Source organism: Esox lucius, chromosome 12 (assembly GCF_011004845.1).
Source record: "Esox lucius isolate fEsoLuc1 chromosome 12, fEsoLuc1.pri, whole genome shotgun sequence".
Classification (NCBI taxonomy): domain Eukaryota; kingdom Metazoa; phylum Chordata; class Actinopteri; order Esociformes; family Esocidae; genus Esox; species Esox lucius.
Genome location: NC_047580.1, coordinates 21,282,970 through 21,299,528, shown reverse-complemented (window position 1 = coordinate 21,299,528; position 16,559 = coordinate 21,282,970). Strand labels below are relative to the sequence as shown.

The 16,559-nt window shown below is 40.0% G+C and overlaps 1 protein-coding gene across 1 annotated transcript; it reads right to left on the bottom strand.

Moving 5' to 3' along the window:
• Nucleotides 1–11,376: 11,376 nt before the first annotated feature.
• Nucleotides 11,377–12,306, bottom strand: LOC105013714 (cyclin-dependent kinase 5 activator 1-like). Its single transcript, XM_010875439.2, has one exon. The coding sequence runs from the start codon at nt 12,304–12,306 to the stop codon at nt 11,377–11,379; it is 930 nt and encodes a 309-aa protein (XP_010873741.2).
• Nucleotides 12,307–16,559: the final 4,253 nt, after the last annotated feature.

Sequence of the window (16,559 nt, the reverse complement as noted above, 5' to 3'; positions counted from 1 at the left end):
TCAAACGCCACTACACATCCTTTGATTTTTCATCCGGGTGCCACTGGAAGATCATCCCTCCAATAATGCAGGAGACTAGAGAGGAGCAAACAAGTCACAACACTGACAACCTGTCTCCTTTGTGAACTGATACTTTCACACTTAGTTTGTTTTAGGGTTGACTGCCCCAGTTACTGTAATGGGGGGGGGGGGGGCTACACCATATCAAAGACATGCCCCAAGGGAGGCATGAGGCAGGCGGCTTAGAGAGTGAAAATGAATAAGATCTGGTAGAGTGGAACAAATGTATTGGAATTTGAGTATAAAAAGATACTAAAAGAGCCCAAGATGTAAAGGCAAGCTCCCATGGAGGAACTTGTCAAAGTGTGTCGTGGCCCGCATGGGGAGGGAGAGGGGAGGGAGAGGGGAGGGAGAGGGGAGGGAGAGGGGAGGGAGAGGCTTGGTGGGAACATTATCCAGGTAGCCAACCCCATCATCTTTTGCCTTTCTAATGGAGAAAGGAGCTGGAACTAATGTACACCGTCACAGAAAATTAAAAGGCGACATTTTAGAGGCTGATTCCTTCAGCACCCCCCCCTTTCCCCAGGCTTGATTGACAGTCTTATAAATGTTGCTCTACATTTAGATGTAATCAGGACAGTCTCATCTGAAAAGATGAAAGACCCTGCTATTCTGGGGTTCATTCCATTTATACTCAGTAAATGACATAGCCACTTAATTCATCAGCACGATATCTGCCTTTGTTACACTGAATGGAGCATAATCCATATTTCGTGAAATGGGTGGCCACAAGAACGGCACACTCTGATGAGAATTATAACAGTAATAAATAATGCAAACGCACAAAAATAAGTCACCCGTCATCTGGAGAATAATGGATCAACTCTAATTACATTTCCATGATGTAGATGTAATGTTGAGGTAATGTTGCTTTCAGGCTTTTTACTTTATCAGATGTTTAATTTTACAACTCTTACATGAAAAGTATTTTATGGGGGAGGTTGAGTTTTTTTTTTTTTTGCAGTACTTCAGCACTGCCAACATGCAACATTAGATCATAACATATTTTCCCACATGATTTTGGGAGAATGAATGTGTCTTTCTACTAAATGTATGCAGGCTTGGATGTTCTTTTTGGGACAATTTGGCTTCCATCTTGTCATACTCAGACCTAAGGAGAATATGTGGACTGGTTGTAATATGCAGGGAGTGCCATGTTCCTGACAGACATTCCCGCTGCTTTTTTTTTTGTATCATGTCCATCACAAGTAAATAGATAGAGATAGACAACATTCTAACAGTCTGAAACAAATTATGTTACCGCCTACAACAATTAAGAAAGAATAATTTGTATGATGTTCTCATATTGTGTTGTTATCTACTGCCCGGCTCTTTCTACTATGGGATTACAACTGTAGAAAATGTGTTTTCATGAAAAGCACTTGATGAATTGAATGAAACACCATTTCTATATCATAATTAAATCATGCCACGTCACTTAAAAATGTCCTCGGTTAGTTATTAGAAGCCAGGCTTCCAGTCCGGCGTTTGCTGCACCCTGGTGTTACTTAAATTACTACTTGGGAGATATTGCAAAGCAAAACAGAGTTTGTATAGTCAACGCAAAGCCTCATTGGGTTACATTGGACATGTATGGGCTGATAAACTTATACATATATTACACATATATGATTGAATGTGTGGAAAAAGGATAAAAATAAATGTATCTATGAATGATATCAAGGTCCATTAATTTGTAATGCATGGCGTACAATGCAAGCTTAATGTCAATTGGATTTTCTGCCAAGGGACAGGTCATAGTGGAAAAATAAGTGAAAATAATTTGATTGGTGGATAAACAGAACGTTTTATTCACTCGGAGGGGATAAGATCCACTTGGTAGTAGGTTTGGTTCAAAGCATTTGTTTCTAACCAGGCTACACTTCCTGCATTCTTTCTGGAGCCAAAAACCTAATTTGCGTTCTAGTTTGACAGAGCTCTTTAAATTACGAATCCAGCTTTCTGGAATACCCCTCTGGTCTCAGGCATCTGAGGATTGTGGAAGCCTGCATTTACTATTAACTAGGCTAACTAGTTTTGAACAACTTCAAAGTAAGTGCTCAAGAAGCCTTTCCTTAAAAAGTACTAACTGAAAGTATGAGAGTGACACAGGTCAGACCAAGACAGACATTATAATGATAATCAAATGATTAATTACTAAATGTTTTGTCAGTACATCATTATAACTGCATCATCATACTCATAGTCATTTAAGGAATAACATACCTGTGGTATATGACCAAAACACCACAGCTACAGTAAGAGCTGTTTTTATGTTTTACGCATTGTGGAGTGCCTGGACACAGCACTGAGGTGCCTTATTGCAAATTTAAACTTGTTATCAATGAAATTATAGCAGTAAAATGTACTGTGATGTCACACCAGTGGTACACAGCTTTCTTTTTATCACAGCTATTAGCCAATCAGCATGTGGCTGTGGGTATGCAGACCTGCAAGCATTGCAGCTCCTCATGATGAATTCAGATTGTTTTTGCTGCCACTAACCCATTGCAGCCAGTCCTGGCTCTATAGTCTAAAGCCAGTACTGGGAAATCAACAGGCCTCAGATCAATATTATGCTCATAGAAAGTGTTACACATTGCACGTAAGTTCTTGCCACAGTAAAAGCTCCCCAGGTGTGACTACATGTTGATTGCATTAATGAAGTGGATACAGAGCAGAATACTTAGGGATTTCGCCACCTGGCCGGTCCACTAAGGAGGCCAACACTGCCTAGTCCACACGTGTGAGATGACAGAAAGATTTCATTGGATTCTGATTTGTTTAAGATTCATTTCTTTCTTCTTCGACGGCTGTTTGCTTTCAGAGCCAACTCTGTGTGCTCTGAAAGAGAGAGCTAAGATAGTTGTTGTCAAAAGCAATTATGAAATGGCTTAACTTAGTACCTTAATAAGAGCAATTGAATGGTTTCAGTCATTTGCACCACCCCAAGGCATGGTGAACTAAATATGGCAGCCTGCCCAATTCGCTACCATAATAAGGTGTCATTAAATTCTAATTAGCTCAACATGAACTAACAAATACCTGGTTAGTTTAATCATACATATGTATAAGGCTCAACTAAAAACAATAATGTAAATAAACAGAGTGGAGAGATTCCTTTGAAATAAACTCTTACGTACTGTTGATCACAGACAATACTAAATAATAATTAGGAAGAAATCATAGCACTCTACCGATGCATTACCGTCTCCACAAGTATGTTTAATTTATCTTTTTAAATATTTTTACTTGGTCTAATTATTAATAACAGTTAGATCCCATATTCTTCCATCTAGTCTTTTCCTCAATCTGGCAACAACACTTACTGTGCTGGGTTGAACTGTATGTATACTCATGCCTGTCCAGGGAGGTTTGTCCATTAACTTATATTGTTCATTGAATAGGGTGCCAGATGCGAACTCAGGGCTTTTGACACTGACTGTCTGCCTAGAAGGGAAGTCAAATTACTTTTACTTTTCAGTCACCGTCAGTGATCTGTTGACCATAAGCTTAATAACCTCCATAGCTCTGGGCATTACATCAACGCATGTTCAGACCTCAGTCAGAGCAGGCCAGCTGACATCTTGCAGTAGACCTAAATTGCGCCCAGGACCCCGAGTGCCCCTTGTATAACCCTCTGTGACTGATGGTTTGTTTACTCAGAAGATGGACTGCATATTTAAATGTCCAGTTCATTCCAAACAGGTGATGAAGGGAGCGTCATCTCTCTTTCAGCATCATCCTTTTAAATACTTTTCTATATGTTCTATCGCAACTAATACGTTCTATTGCACCTATCTACCTTTAACAGATGGTTATACTGTATATTAAAGGAAAGCCTTACAGGATTTATTATTACTTTTGTTCATTTTGGCAGGCTTTAAAATAAAATTTGTCGGCAAAGTTAGCTATTAACAGGCGAACTGTCAACCTTACCAGGCACTTAGGAAGGTAGTCAATGAGCATATGGGAACATAATCTTTTTTATGGCAAAAAACATCCTGCCAAATTGACTAAGATAAACCAACAATAGAATGTCAAGTAAGGACCAGGGTTGCCATGTCCGCTTATTATTATTTTTTAAAATCAAGATAAATTGACTGAGATCAACCAACAATAGAATGTCAAGTATGACCAGGGTTGCCATGTCCGCTATTCAGCCAGGGCATCAGTTCATCTACTGGGTTGTCATCAAACTATATACAGTAAAATAAAATGAAATAAATTAATTACAGAATTTGTTTGTTTTAAATGTTTAATGATTTTGAAAGAAATACAATCATGTTTTTGTATTGAAGGTCTAATGGGGGGGGGGGGGGGGACTAAAAAAAGAATAGCATAGGCCTACATGGAATGATTATTTCTAAGAACACAGACTATGTTTGTTCGTTTATTAAGCCGTTTATTAAGATTTGTCAATATGTGCATGAATTCGAGTTATCGAAAAACCGAGAGGAGTTATTAGAAATAGACAACTTCCTAAATGAATTGGCTATGTGAACCGCGCGTCTTCGCAGGTCTCTCCCGGGGTTGTAGTGGGACTATTGAGTTGATTTTAACGCCAATGCATAGTCCTAGTGGTAAATAATATAATTGGTGTTTCGTTCTGTGAATATTATTTAGTCTACTACATATATAGAATATTGATATTCAGTTAAATAAGCAGAGAATATTCAAAGTGAGACGATAGGATGTGTGGGCGAATTAGTTGCTCTTTCCTAAAAATAAAAACAGAAATTGTAATATGTTTGTTGAATTTGTTATTGGTGACTGGTAAACAATTTCCTTGGTATTTAGTTTTGTGGATAATTATTTAGCATGATACAATTCACAGATTTACATTTTAGATTTACATTTGATAAAATAAGCTGAATCCCCTATTGAAAAACGGTAATGTGTGATTAGTAGCTTATATCGTTTATTTCATGTTTCAGTAGTAGCCTAATTAAGTTTTTGAATGGTCATAGAAATCTTGTACAGTTTATCAGTGCTCATAAGTTTGCATACACTGGCAGACATTGTGACATTTTGGCTTAGATTATGAAAAAATTACTGATCATCTTTTTTTTAAGGATAGAGATCAAATGAAGCCATTTGTTATCACATACTTTTTTGGCTCCTTTTCAAATGACCCTGATCAAAAGTATACATACTCTTAAATGTTTGGCCTTGTTACAGACACACACCTGTGGCTTTTTAAATTGAAATTTGTGTCTGTGTATAAATAATCAAGGAGTTTGTTAGCTCTCACATGGATGCACTGAGCAGGCTAGATACTGAGCCATGGGGAGCAGAAAATAACTGTCAAAAGACCTGCGTAACAAGGTAATGGAACTTTATAAAGATGGAAAAGGATATAAAAAGATATCTAAAGTACAGTGGGGAGACAAACATGTAGAATTTTGTAATACTTTTTATCATAGGCACACTTCAACTGTGAGAGACGGAATCTAAAACAAAAATCCAGAAAATCACATTGTATGATAAAATATTAATTAGAATTTTATTGCATGATATAAGTATTTGATCACCTACCAACCAGTAAGAAGTACGCCTCTCGCAGACCTGTTAGTATTTCTTTAAGAAGCCCTCCTGTTCTCCACTCATTATCTGTATTAACAACACCTGTTTGAACTCGTTACCTGTATAAAAGACACCTGTCCACACACTCAATCAAACAGACTCCAACTCCTCCACAATGGCCAAGACCAGAGTGCTGTGTAAGGACTTCAGGGATAAAATTGTAGACCTGCACAAGGCTAGGATGGGCTACAGGACAATAGGCAAGCAGCTTGGTGAGAAGGCAACAACTGTTGGTGCAATTATTGGAAAATGGAAGAAGCTCAAGATGACGTTCAATCTCCCTCGGTCTGGGGCTCCATGCAAGATCTCACCTCGTGGGGCATCAATGATCTTGAGGAAGGTGAGTGATCAGCCCAGAACTACACAGCAGGACCTGGTCAATGACCTGAAGAGAGCTGGGACCACAGTCTCAAAGAAAACCATTAGTAACACACTACGCCGTCATGGATTAAAATCCTGCAGCGCTCGCAAGGTCCCCCTGCTCAAGCCAACGCATGTCCAGACCGTCTGAAGTTTGCAAATGACAATCTGGATGATCCAGAGGAGGAATGGGAGAAGGTCATGTGGTCTGATGAGACAAAAATAGAGTTTTTTGGTCTAAACTCCACTCGCCATGTTTGGAGGAAGAAGAGGGACGAGTACAACCCCAAGAACATCCCAACTGTGAAGCATGGAGGTGGAAACATCATTCTTTGGGGATGCTTTTCTGCAAAGGGGACAGGACGACTGCACTGTATTGAGGGGAGGATGGATGGGGCCATGTATCGCGAGATCTTGGCCAACAACCTCCTTCCCTCAGTAAGAGCATTGAAGATGGGTCATGGCTGGGTCTTCCAGCATGACAACGACCCGAAACACACAGCCAGGCCAACTAAGGAGTGGCTCCGTAAGAAGCAACTACAGGAAACGTATGATCTCTGTAATTGCAAACAAAGGTTTCTGTTCCAAATATTAAGTTCTGCTTTTCTGTTGTATGAAATATTTATGTCATGCAATAAAAGGCTAATGAATTACTTAAAAATCATACAATGTGAATTTCTGGATTTTTGTTTTAGATTCCTTCACTCACAGTTAATATTACAGACTTCTACACGCTTTGTAATTGGGAAAACCTGCAAAATCGGCAGGTTATCAAATACTTGTTCTACCCACTGTATATAGATATCCAAGTATATTAAGTCAGTACTTATTAAAAAGTGTAAAATCCGGGAATCTCTAGATACCAAGCCAAGGTCAGGTAGACCTAGAAAGACTTCAGCCAAAACTGCCAGATGTGTTGTTTGGGATACAAAGAAAAATCCACAGGTAACCTCAGGAGAAATACAGGCTGCTCTGGAAAAAGACGGTGTGTTTTTTTCAAGCAGCACAATACGACCAGACTTGAACACATATGAGCCAACACCACAAAAAAAGCCTTACAATATGCCCAACAACACCTTAACACGCCTCACAGCTTGTGGCACGCTAAGTCTGAGTGACAAGACCAAAATAGAGCTTTATGGTCACAACCATGAGCGCTATATTTGGAGAGGGGTCAACAAGGCCTATAGAATACCATCCCCACTGTGAACAGAATACCATCCCCACTGTGAAGCATGGTGGTTGCTCACTGATGTTTTGGGGGTGTGTGAGCTCTAAAAGCATGGGTAATCTTGTTAAAATTGATGGCAAGATGAATGCAGCATGTTTTCAGAAAATACTGGCAGAAGGTCTCCTGACCTTAATATCATTAAGCCACTCTAGGGAGTTCTCAAACGTGCAGTTCATGCAAGATGACCAAAGACTTTGCATGATCTGGTGGCATTTTGCCAAGATGAATGATCAACCACCTGCAAGAATTTGGGGCCTCATAGGCCACTTTAACAAAAGACTGCACACTGTCATTGATGCTAAAGGGGGCACTACACAGTATTAAGAACTAAGGGTATGCAGACCTTTGAACAGGGCTCAGTTCATTGTTTTCTTTGTTGCCATGTTTTGTTTTATGATTGTGCCATTCTGTTATGACCTACAGTTGAATGTGAATCCCTTAAGAAATAAAAGACCTGTGTTTTGCCTGCTTACTCATGTTTTCTTTACAAATGGTACATATGTTACCAATTCCCCAAGGGTATGCAAACTTTTGAGCACAACTGTATTTAATAAAAGTCCATTCAAATTCAACCAAGGCTCTGATTATTCATCTGGGAGTATCGCGCATTCATTAATTGACGTCATGCATTCAGTGAGGGGTGGAGGCCCAGTCAACACCTTGAACTCGTTGTGTTCCTCAAACCATTCCTGAAAAGGTTTTGCTTTGTGGCAGGGTGCATTATCCTGCTGAATGAGGCCAATGCCATCAGTGAATACCGTTTCCATGAAAGGGTGCACATGGTCTGCAACAATGCATTGGTAGGTGGTACATGCCAAAGTAACATCCACATGAATGGCAGGACCCAAGGTTTCCCAGCAGAACATTGCCCAAAGCATCACACTGCCTCCGCCAGCTTGCCTCCTTCCCATAGTGCATCCTGGTGCCATGTGTTCTCCAGGTAAGCGAGGCACACAGTTCTGATGCTCACGTGCCATTGCAGACACTTTCGGAAGGAGGTCAGCTTGGGCACCCTGACTGGTCTGCAGCTACGCAGCCCCATATGCAACAAACTGTGAAGCACTGTGTGTTCTGACACCTTTCTATCAGTACCAGCATTAACTTTTTCAGCAATTTGAGCTACAGTAGCTTGTCTGTTGGATCGGACCAGATAGGCCAGCCTTTTAATATGTGTATTGCTACAGACGCAAACCGGTTGTCCATTGGACACATTCTATATTTAAATATAACTTTAGATCATTTACACTTAATGACTGAGTGGAATCTGTACCAACATATCCATGAAAAAGCTTAGATTAATGAATAAAGCATGTGAATATAAACGCAAACATTAATTTCTACTAGTAAATATTTGCTTATGTTGTTGTTTGCATATACTCTGTGGTATAAGCGGGACATATAACTTTGTTTTGTACATTACCTTGGAAAAATTGACCCATTGCATTGTCCATTATTCCAAGGTTAGGTTATTTACTGAACGTCAGTGTTTAGCCCTAACGTATTGTTATCTTGACACTGTTATCGTGCTATCGAAGTGTGGGCATTCCAGTTGTGTTTCAAAAAGAAAACATTTGATATAGAAATATAAAAAATAAAAAATAAATAGTTTATTTGGACTTGACACTGATAGCGTAAGTCATCAGAAACATGCACTTCATTTCATTCACGCTGTTGAAACAAATGATTGAATAGCCCACAGAATTATAGCTAATGCAATTACACAAATGCCATCCCCCCAGCCCTGGGTATCCTTGTCTGAGCCCCGAGAGTTTTAAAAGTCTGGTGCCAGGCCCTTGTGGATGAATTCACTGATGCTAATCTTGTAGAATGCTTTAAATAGTTTTGTTTAATGAATGCATGCACACATTCAGGTCGCTACAATATTTCGTTGCCTATATGAATAATCCGGTATCAAGTAAAATGATTGAAAATGTTGTTTGCACTGTTTTAGGCAAATTACAAATACATTGTTAAAGCAAACACACTTATGTTATCAATACAATTACCCATATAAAAATACTGTCGGGCTTGACAGTTTTCAAATGTTCTTTAGATGGCAACATCTTGTCGTCTGTTTAACCCCAGATTTACTATAAATTAAGGATGTCAAGCCAAATGGTCTCATTGACTGCTAGAGCATCCAGCAGTCATTTTTCCATAGTGGGACACTTTCTGAAGTCACTTCACTGTTGGCCTGATTATTCACTGGAAAGGTGAGCTTTTACTTTGTAACAGTATGTGTTGTGAAATGATTGAAGCCCATTGCAATCAAAAGGTATTTACTATATTTCTACAGGATACCATTACAACACAACTTACATATCCCCACATTCAACTAACAGTATATGTTAATCTCTGTTTACAGTATAAGTTGATCTCAATTTATAGTATTTGTTGATCCTTGGCTTTTTCTCCACAGACACAACTAGTACCCTTTTGACTAGTGTTTGATAATTGTCTGTCTATATGTTTTGCAAGTGCAAATGCATGAGTGAATGGGTGTGTGTGTGGATATTATATTGTAAGGTTGCTTTTCCCCTGGGTGATGCTCTGAAACATGTTACTGACGTCATACAGCTGTAGATTTACTATATTTCTCTACTTTTTAAATATAGTCTGTTGCACTCCCTAGGCATTGGCACTTTACTTGGAACCAGTGCTATATATTGTCAAATTATATTAAAACACCCATAAACACCTGCGGTTTGAATTCCAGAGGAATTTGCCATTTTATTTGAAAAAGGCTTTCATTGCATCTTATTTCAAACAAGCAATATAAACACTATATAATGTTTTAAAAAGGTGTATTTCTTCCAAAAAGCTTGATATGTTTCTCCAGTCCAGGAGTTCCAAATGTTCCACCAAAGTCTCAAATTAATATCAGTACATCAATGGTTAAAGAATAAATACACAACACAGGAAGTTTTAGGTGATATGTGTTTGATTGATTTTGATTGATTACTTTAATCTATGTGACTGTATCTGACAAACTCGTGAAAACCACTGGTCTCCAAAACTATTTTTTTATCCAATCACAAATATAAACCAACAGAAATATCAATTCAGCAGGGAGATCAGATACTGTCTGAGCACCAGCCCATTACTAAAAGGTGCCTCTAACCCTCTTGTGGTAGGCTGTGCACACATCAGACAGTCCCCAGTCAGGGCATGGTAGGCTGCAGCTTCAGTCCTTTACAGTCAAAGCTGTAGATGTGTTTTCCTTTTCTCGTCAAATATGAATTCTTATATGTACCCTTAAAATCTATAATTTTCCCATCAAACTCCCTCCAAGTTCCCCCATTTGTAAATGGCAGACTGTAGCAGGCCTCCCCTCACTCCTGTACTATGCCGGAGTTGCAGTTTATCTATTCATGATCTGAGCACCAGCCCATCACTAAAAGGTGCCTCTAACCCTCCTGTGGTAGGCCGTGCACACATCAGTGTCATGAATCACTCCGGAAAGGCAAAAATGGTGTGGTCCTAGACGCAGATCTCCATGCACATTTATTAAAGGGTTCGGGCAGGTAATCATGGTCAGACAGGCAAATGGTTGAAACACAGTAAACCAATACAGGCAAGTGACGGTACCGAAACGCTACGCAGGCAAGTAGTCGAGAAGACAGGCAGGTAGTCAAAAATGGCAGGCAAAAATACAAGTCATGCAGAATAGTCAATAAGAGTTAGCTAGAGTCGGTACACGGAGAAGGTAAAAAACTGAACAATCTAAACAGGCTTAGTATTCTGAAAAACTAGTGACAAACAACAATACCTCACGATGACGGAACAGAACTGAACAAATTAAGTAGGGAATGCTAACTGGGAACAGGTGTGACACTGATGGGCTAACAACAAAGGACACAAGCTACATTCAAGATAATAGAAAATAACAAACAGAACCCAAAATAGAAGAACATCGAAAACATGACTAGAAAAACAACAGAACAGGCAGACACGGAACCTCACAATCAGTCAGTCAACAGTTAGGGGAGGCAGGCTGAAGCTTCAGTCCTTTACGGTCATAGCTGTGTTCTTATTAAGACAACTACTGTCAAATTAACCCTTAGAATCTATCAATCATATTTTTTTTCCATCCAAGCTCACCACACCCCAACCCCCCACCTTCTTTGGACCCGGGCCCATCACTGACTCTTGTACACAGTGAACAGGTCCTCCTTCTGAATCTGGTTCTTCAGCTCAGCAAACACCTTGTAGAAGAAGTTTTGGTCGGTGTTCATCTGGAGCATCTCGCCACTGAGCACATTGGAGATGGAAATACAGCGCGTCCAGAAGGTCTGCTTGCAGGTGTCCACCAGGAAGGGTCTCATGGGGTAGCTGGTCTCACTGCCCATGTAGGAGCAGGTTACATACAGGCAGGTGAGCACCACAGCATGCAGCTCGTGCATAGTGGCCACCTCGGAGGAGACCGCCTCACGGCACAGCATGTAGAGGAAGCACAGGCTTGACGGGTTGATGCAGCTCTGACTCTGATACTGGAAATCCAGGAGGGACCGGTCCACCAGGCGCAGCCACGTTACCAGGTCCATGGAGGACAGGTCCTGGATCAGGGGGCAACGCCGGCACAGGAACTCACCCAGGCACCACAGTAGTTCACCAGTTGTGGCTTGGATCATCTCTGACCTCTTGTGTGTATCAGAGGCCTGGTCTGTCACAGTCTGGGGTGTGTCTGGGGCCGCGTTGGCATTGGTCACGGAGGCCTGCTCCACCGTGGAGCTGGCATTTTTGGAGCTGTTGGCCACAGCTGGAGAACTCTGGTCCTGGGTGACAGTCGACAGCTTTTTGCAGGACTGAGGATGCTCCATACCAAGGGTGGACAGGTTGGCGCAAGACTGAGATTCCACCAGGTTGTCATTACTGAGATGGGTGATATTGTTTTGGTTGGTTTTCTCAGTGGCCTGAACTTTCTTGGAGCTCTTCTTCATCGTTCGTCTCCATGGCGAGTAGCGCTTCAGGGTCTTGTTTTTGCTGCTCTTCCGGGTCTGGACATCCATTAAGGTACCAATGGTGATTAGAGCCTTCTCAGTTTTTGAGATAGACTTTGTGGATTCCATGATCAGTAAAGCCTGCGGTAAATGAAAAACGTTGTCCTAAATGGACCCCTTCTCCAATATAATGCACTGCTTTGGACTAAAGCCCATCACAATCATAAGTAGTTGATTGTCAACAGGATGCCATTACAACACAACCTACACATCCCCACTTTCAGTTAAGAATATTACTTGATCTGAACAAGTTTTACAAAGCATGTAACATAATGACAGAAATATTATTTTACTTACGGATTTCAAGTTGATATAAGAAAATGTTAAAATGTAAATACAAAAAAAATATAATACAATGTTATACAGAATATACAGTTGAAATACTTTTGATTACAAACTTTAAGAGCAGTATAATAGTGATCTGTTGGCTTTGAAGTTTGTGTCTGTTTATGGTTCAGCACTTCGGAACTGTCCAAGGTTCTGAAATAAGCCGTTCTACAATTTCGTCATAATACAGAAATATCATAAACGCTATGCCTCATAAACATGTCTATCAAGTTCTCCATGATAAGTACAATTTACGATAAAAGAAGGGCTTCTGTTTTTTAATTCTATGTTGCCCGCTTATAGAATAGCATCTCCTGTATATTCATGTGACTGGTGTCAAAAGCAAAGTCACGTTTCAAGTGGATGATCGTGTCTGAAAACCAAACCATGCATTTCTTTGGTCAGCGGTTCAATAAAAGTATTCTGAGTGTCAGGGACGTCATGAAATGTGCAAAACACCAAGGCCCCGGGATGATTATGGGGCGGAGCGGGAGGGGAAGGCCTCGCAGAAATGTCATACAACTCTGCACAATTCAAATGCTGCGCGCAACGTGTTGACTCTAGTTGAGCGCGTTTTATTAACCTCATCCCAGTGTAGTTAATGTCAGCTCGCAAAACACTCCGGGTGACCATAAAAACATCCGGGTATTGTCAGATATCGCAAGAGAAACAAGCAACCGGGGCTGTCAAAACAAGCCCAAAACAAGCAACTTAATTGGAGCTGCAGACGAAGTCCCCCAAACCAAACAAACATGATAATTTAGATAAGAGAGCTGGCTGCTCAAATGGGGCCGAGTACCTGACGTTGAAGTTACCTTCAAAATCTTCATATTTTCCGAACAAACAAAAAAAGGTTTTACTTTTGGAATTACTTTTCAAGACAACATTTCTATCACTAGCTTCTACATAGGTACTACATTTTCATAATGTTTGTTAACAAATTAATGGCGAATACAAAGCTAATGGTAATATTTGCCGTTGTTTGCGAACGAAAGTTAATTTATTGAACGCACCTCTAGCCACTGAACTAGTTTGGTGAAGGGAAACAATCACAGCTAGCCCAGATCTAGTGTAGCAGCGGAGCCAGACAATAGATGGGGACGATACAGCATTTATTTAAAAATACGAATGTGCATTTTGGAAAAAAGACAAAATGTTGGGGGCTAAGAATGTTTTGTGATCCTATCAACGCCTCTGATAGTACTTTTGTAGTAAGCTGTGTCATCACAACTATTCTGACATATGTTGATCTAATTTTCTGAAATATTTAAAGATTTCCAGAAATGTTTCAATTAAGTTAGATCTATAAATATTTTAAGTTAGATCTATAAATAAATGTTTTATGTAGAAGTAGAAAATACGTCACAAAAATAATCCACTTAAAATGCTGAATACTTTTTAAATAAAGTAGTAATATGTTGGATAAGTGTGTTGGGGGTAACTGAGATTCAATTGATTTTAATACATGTGTAAAACCCTACCAGTAAAAAAAAAAAATGTGATAGTGTACTCACTAGTTGGGGTGAACTCCCTATTTCAGTTACTTGTCATAGGATACATGTTTTACAGGGAACTGTACAGTCGTCCCATACACGTATACTATATGTTAGACCGGTAATACGTCATCCAGAGTAGGCTCTCATCTCCATGCACCTTTTGTGAGGGGAAACAAACTAGCATCCTGTGTAGACTAGAACAGCGTAAACAAGACAAACCGTCCGGCTTAAATTAATAATGCTTGTTATGCCGAACCATAAAACAAATAACCCTGATCTCAAATCTGTGCCATGTCCTAAAAAATATCCTGATAGAACGGCTTTATGGGTCCAGGCCATATGAAGGGAAAACAACGCCGGGAAGCTATGGGACCCTGCATCAAATGTTAACTTAGCTAACATTGATGTATCATGATTTCAGGGTTGCCAATAATTTACAGACTTCATGTGGACTACATACTCTCCATTTTCCCCACCGAAGACAGACTGTTTCTGTTTCAAGAAAAGTCAGACATAGCTAGCTAGGTCAGTGGTCAGAGCACAGTGCTATTGCCATCTTGCATACTATTAGTAGAGCAGGAATGAAAGGTAAACTATTTCACCAGTTATTTGCTTACCTGGAGACTCAATAATGTAGAAACAGATGTTTGGGTAAGACACCTCTGGCCATAGAGTGGGGTTATTGCACCAGTGTGATGCTGGGAGACTGAAGGGACGTGATTGAAGATGGACCAAATTAATATTTTCTATATATCTTGCATGTTCAATGGCAGGCATAGGGGATATATTGACTTGACACAATGTATTTAAGGTAATTTATAAACAAATTAAATGTATTCTTTATTAGTGTTATTTTGTGCTGCTATTTTACATGAATACAGTGAGGGAAACAATTATTGGATCTATTTATAAAATTTTTGACATGTGTTTTTCTGGATTTTGTTTTTGTTATTCTGTCTCTCACTGTTCAAATATACCTACTATTAAAATTATAGACAGATCATTTCTTTGTCAGTGGGCAAACGTACAAAATCAGCAAGGGATAAAATATATTTTTCCCTCATTGTATCTATGGCGAGTGTCATTTCTTGTCCCACAAAAAGGGGTGGGAACATATTGCGAGCCAAAGTCCCCGGATGTGCTAGTCTGATGTATGTATTGACACCAGTGGCGGTCGCTACCATTAGGCAATGTAGGCAGACACCTATGGCCTCAGAATGCCTAGGGCCCTGTCAAAATTCAAACTTTATTATTTTGTAATCAGATCAAATTAGTTACTTACTCTTGGGAAACTAACATCTTGGTTTTTTCTTGATGACCCTCCTGAAAGTAAACAAGACAGAGACAGTGCATGTGGCGAATCGTCTGCTCAGTGTTTTATTTGCTGCTGTTTTGTTTTTCTGTGTATGTCGTCGAGATGTCTCTGCTTTATTTGTTCATGATCGCCAAGCTCTTCTCAATATCCGCACTTCACTAGAATTGTTGCTGTCAAAGCGCAACTTGGGAGACCAAAGTCTCCCTCCCTTCCCATCCAACATACCTACAATCCTGTGTCGCATACCCTGTGCGCTGGGTAGCTTACACCTTCAGCCTGAGCCACTCCACCATAGAAGAGATGGACAGCAAAGTTACAAAAAAATACAAAACGCTCATATGTAAGCGGGGCAGAAAAAGGAGGAGGAAAATAACTTGAGTGTCCATAACAGTAGTAGCTTAGCGGCTGTGGCTACTTCTTCTGTCATAAATGTGAAGAGCTTAGCAGCTGCAGCTATTATTGAATATGACGGTTTGACAGTCACGTAAGAAAGCACCGTCCCTGATCTGGACCATCACGAACGGCCACCAGACAGACGTTAAGAAGACATTGATTAAATTCCATCATGTAGCTAGTTCTAACATCAGTCATTTTGATTACAAAGGTGGCAGTGTTGACTATGATGGTGATAGCGATAGCGACAGTGCTGCTGATGACAAATTAGCGATGTTGACGTTTACCCTCACTATATTGACACAGAATGTAATGTATATGTGGCCCTCCTAGCAGACATAAGGAAAGCTGTAGCATAGTGAGAAAAGGTAGGTAGGTAAGTGAATGCACTTAATTGATCATGATTAAGACACTGTACACTTGAACAAAGTGGCTAAGCGCTTTGTGCTTCACTGTAGTTGTAGCATATAAGGCAGTACATGTACCCTTCAGACAATACTTTTTAAGCTAATTGACTGAAAGGGACAGCAATGCAAGTGTCTTTGGAAGTGGCAGTTCATTTCAACAAAAGAAAGAAGGTATGTTTAAAATGGACAAAAGGTAAACAAGAAAAGGAACCAGGTAAGCCAAGTTCAGGTGGCCCGCGATTAGATGGGAGGAATATTATTGCCCTCACTGGATTCGAACCTGGGTCTCCCGTTCGAATAAATAAATAATGGAAGTGCAGTCCCTCTGCTTCATTTTGAGGGTATTCACATCCAAATTGGAGGAAAGGTTTAGGAATTACAGCT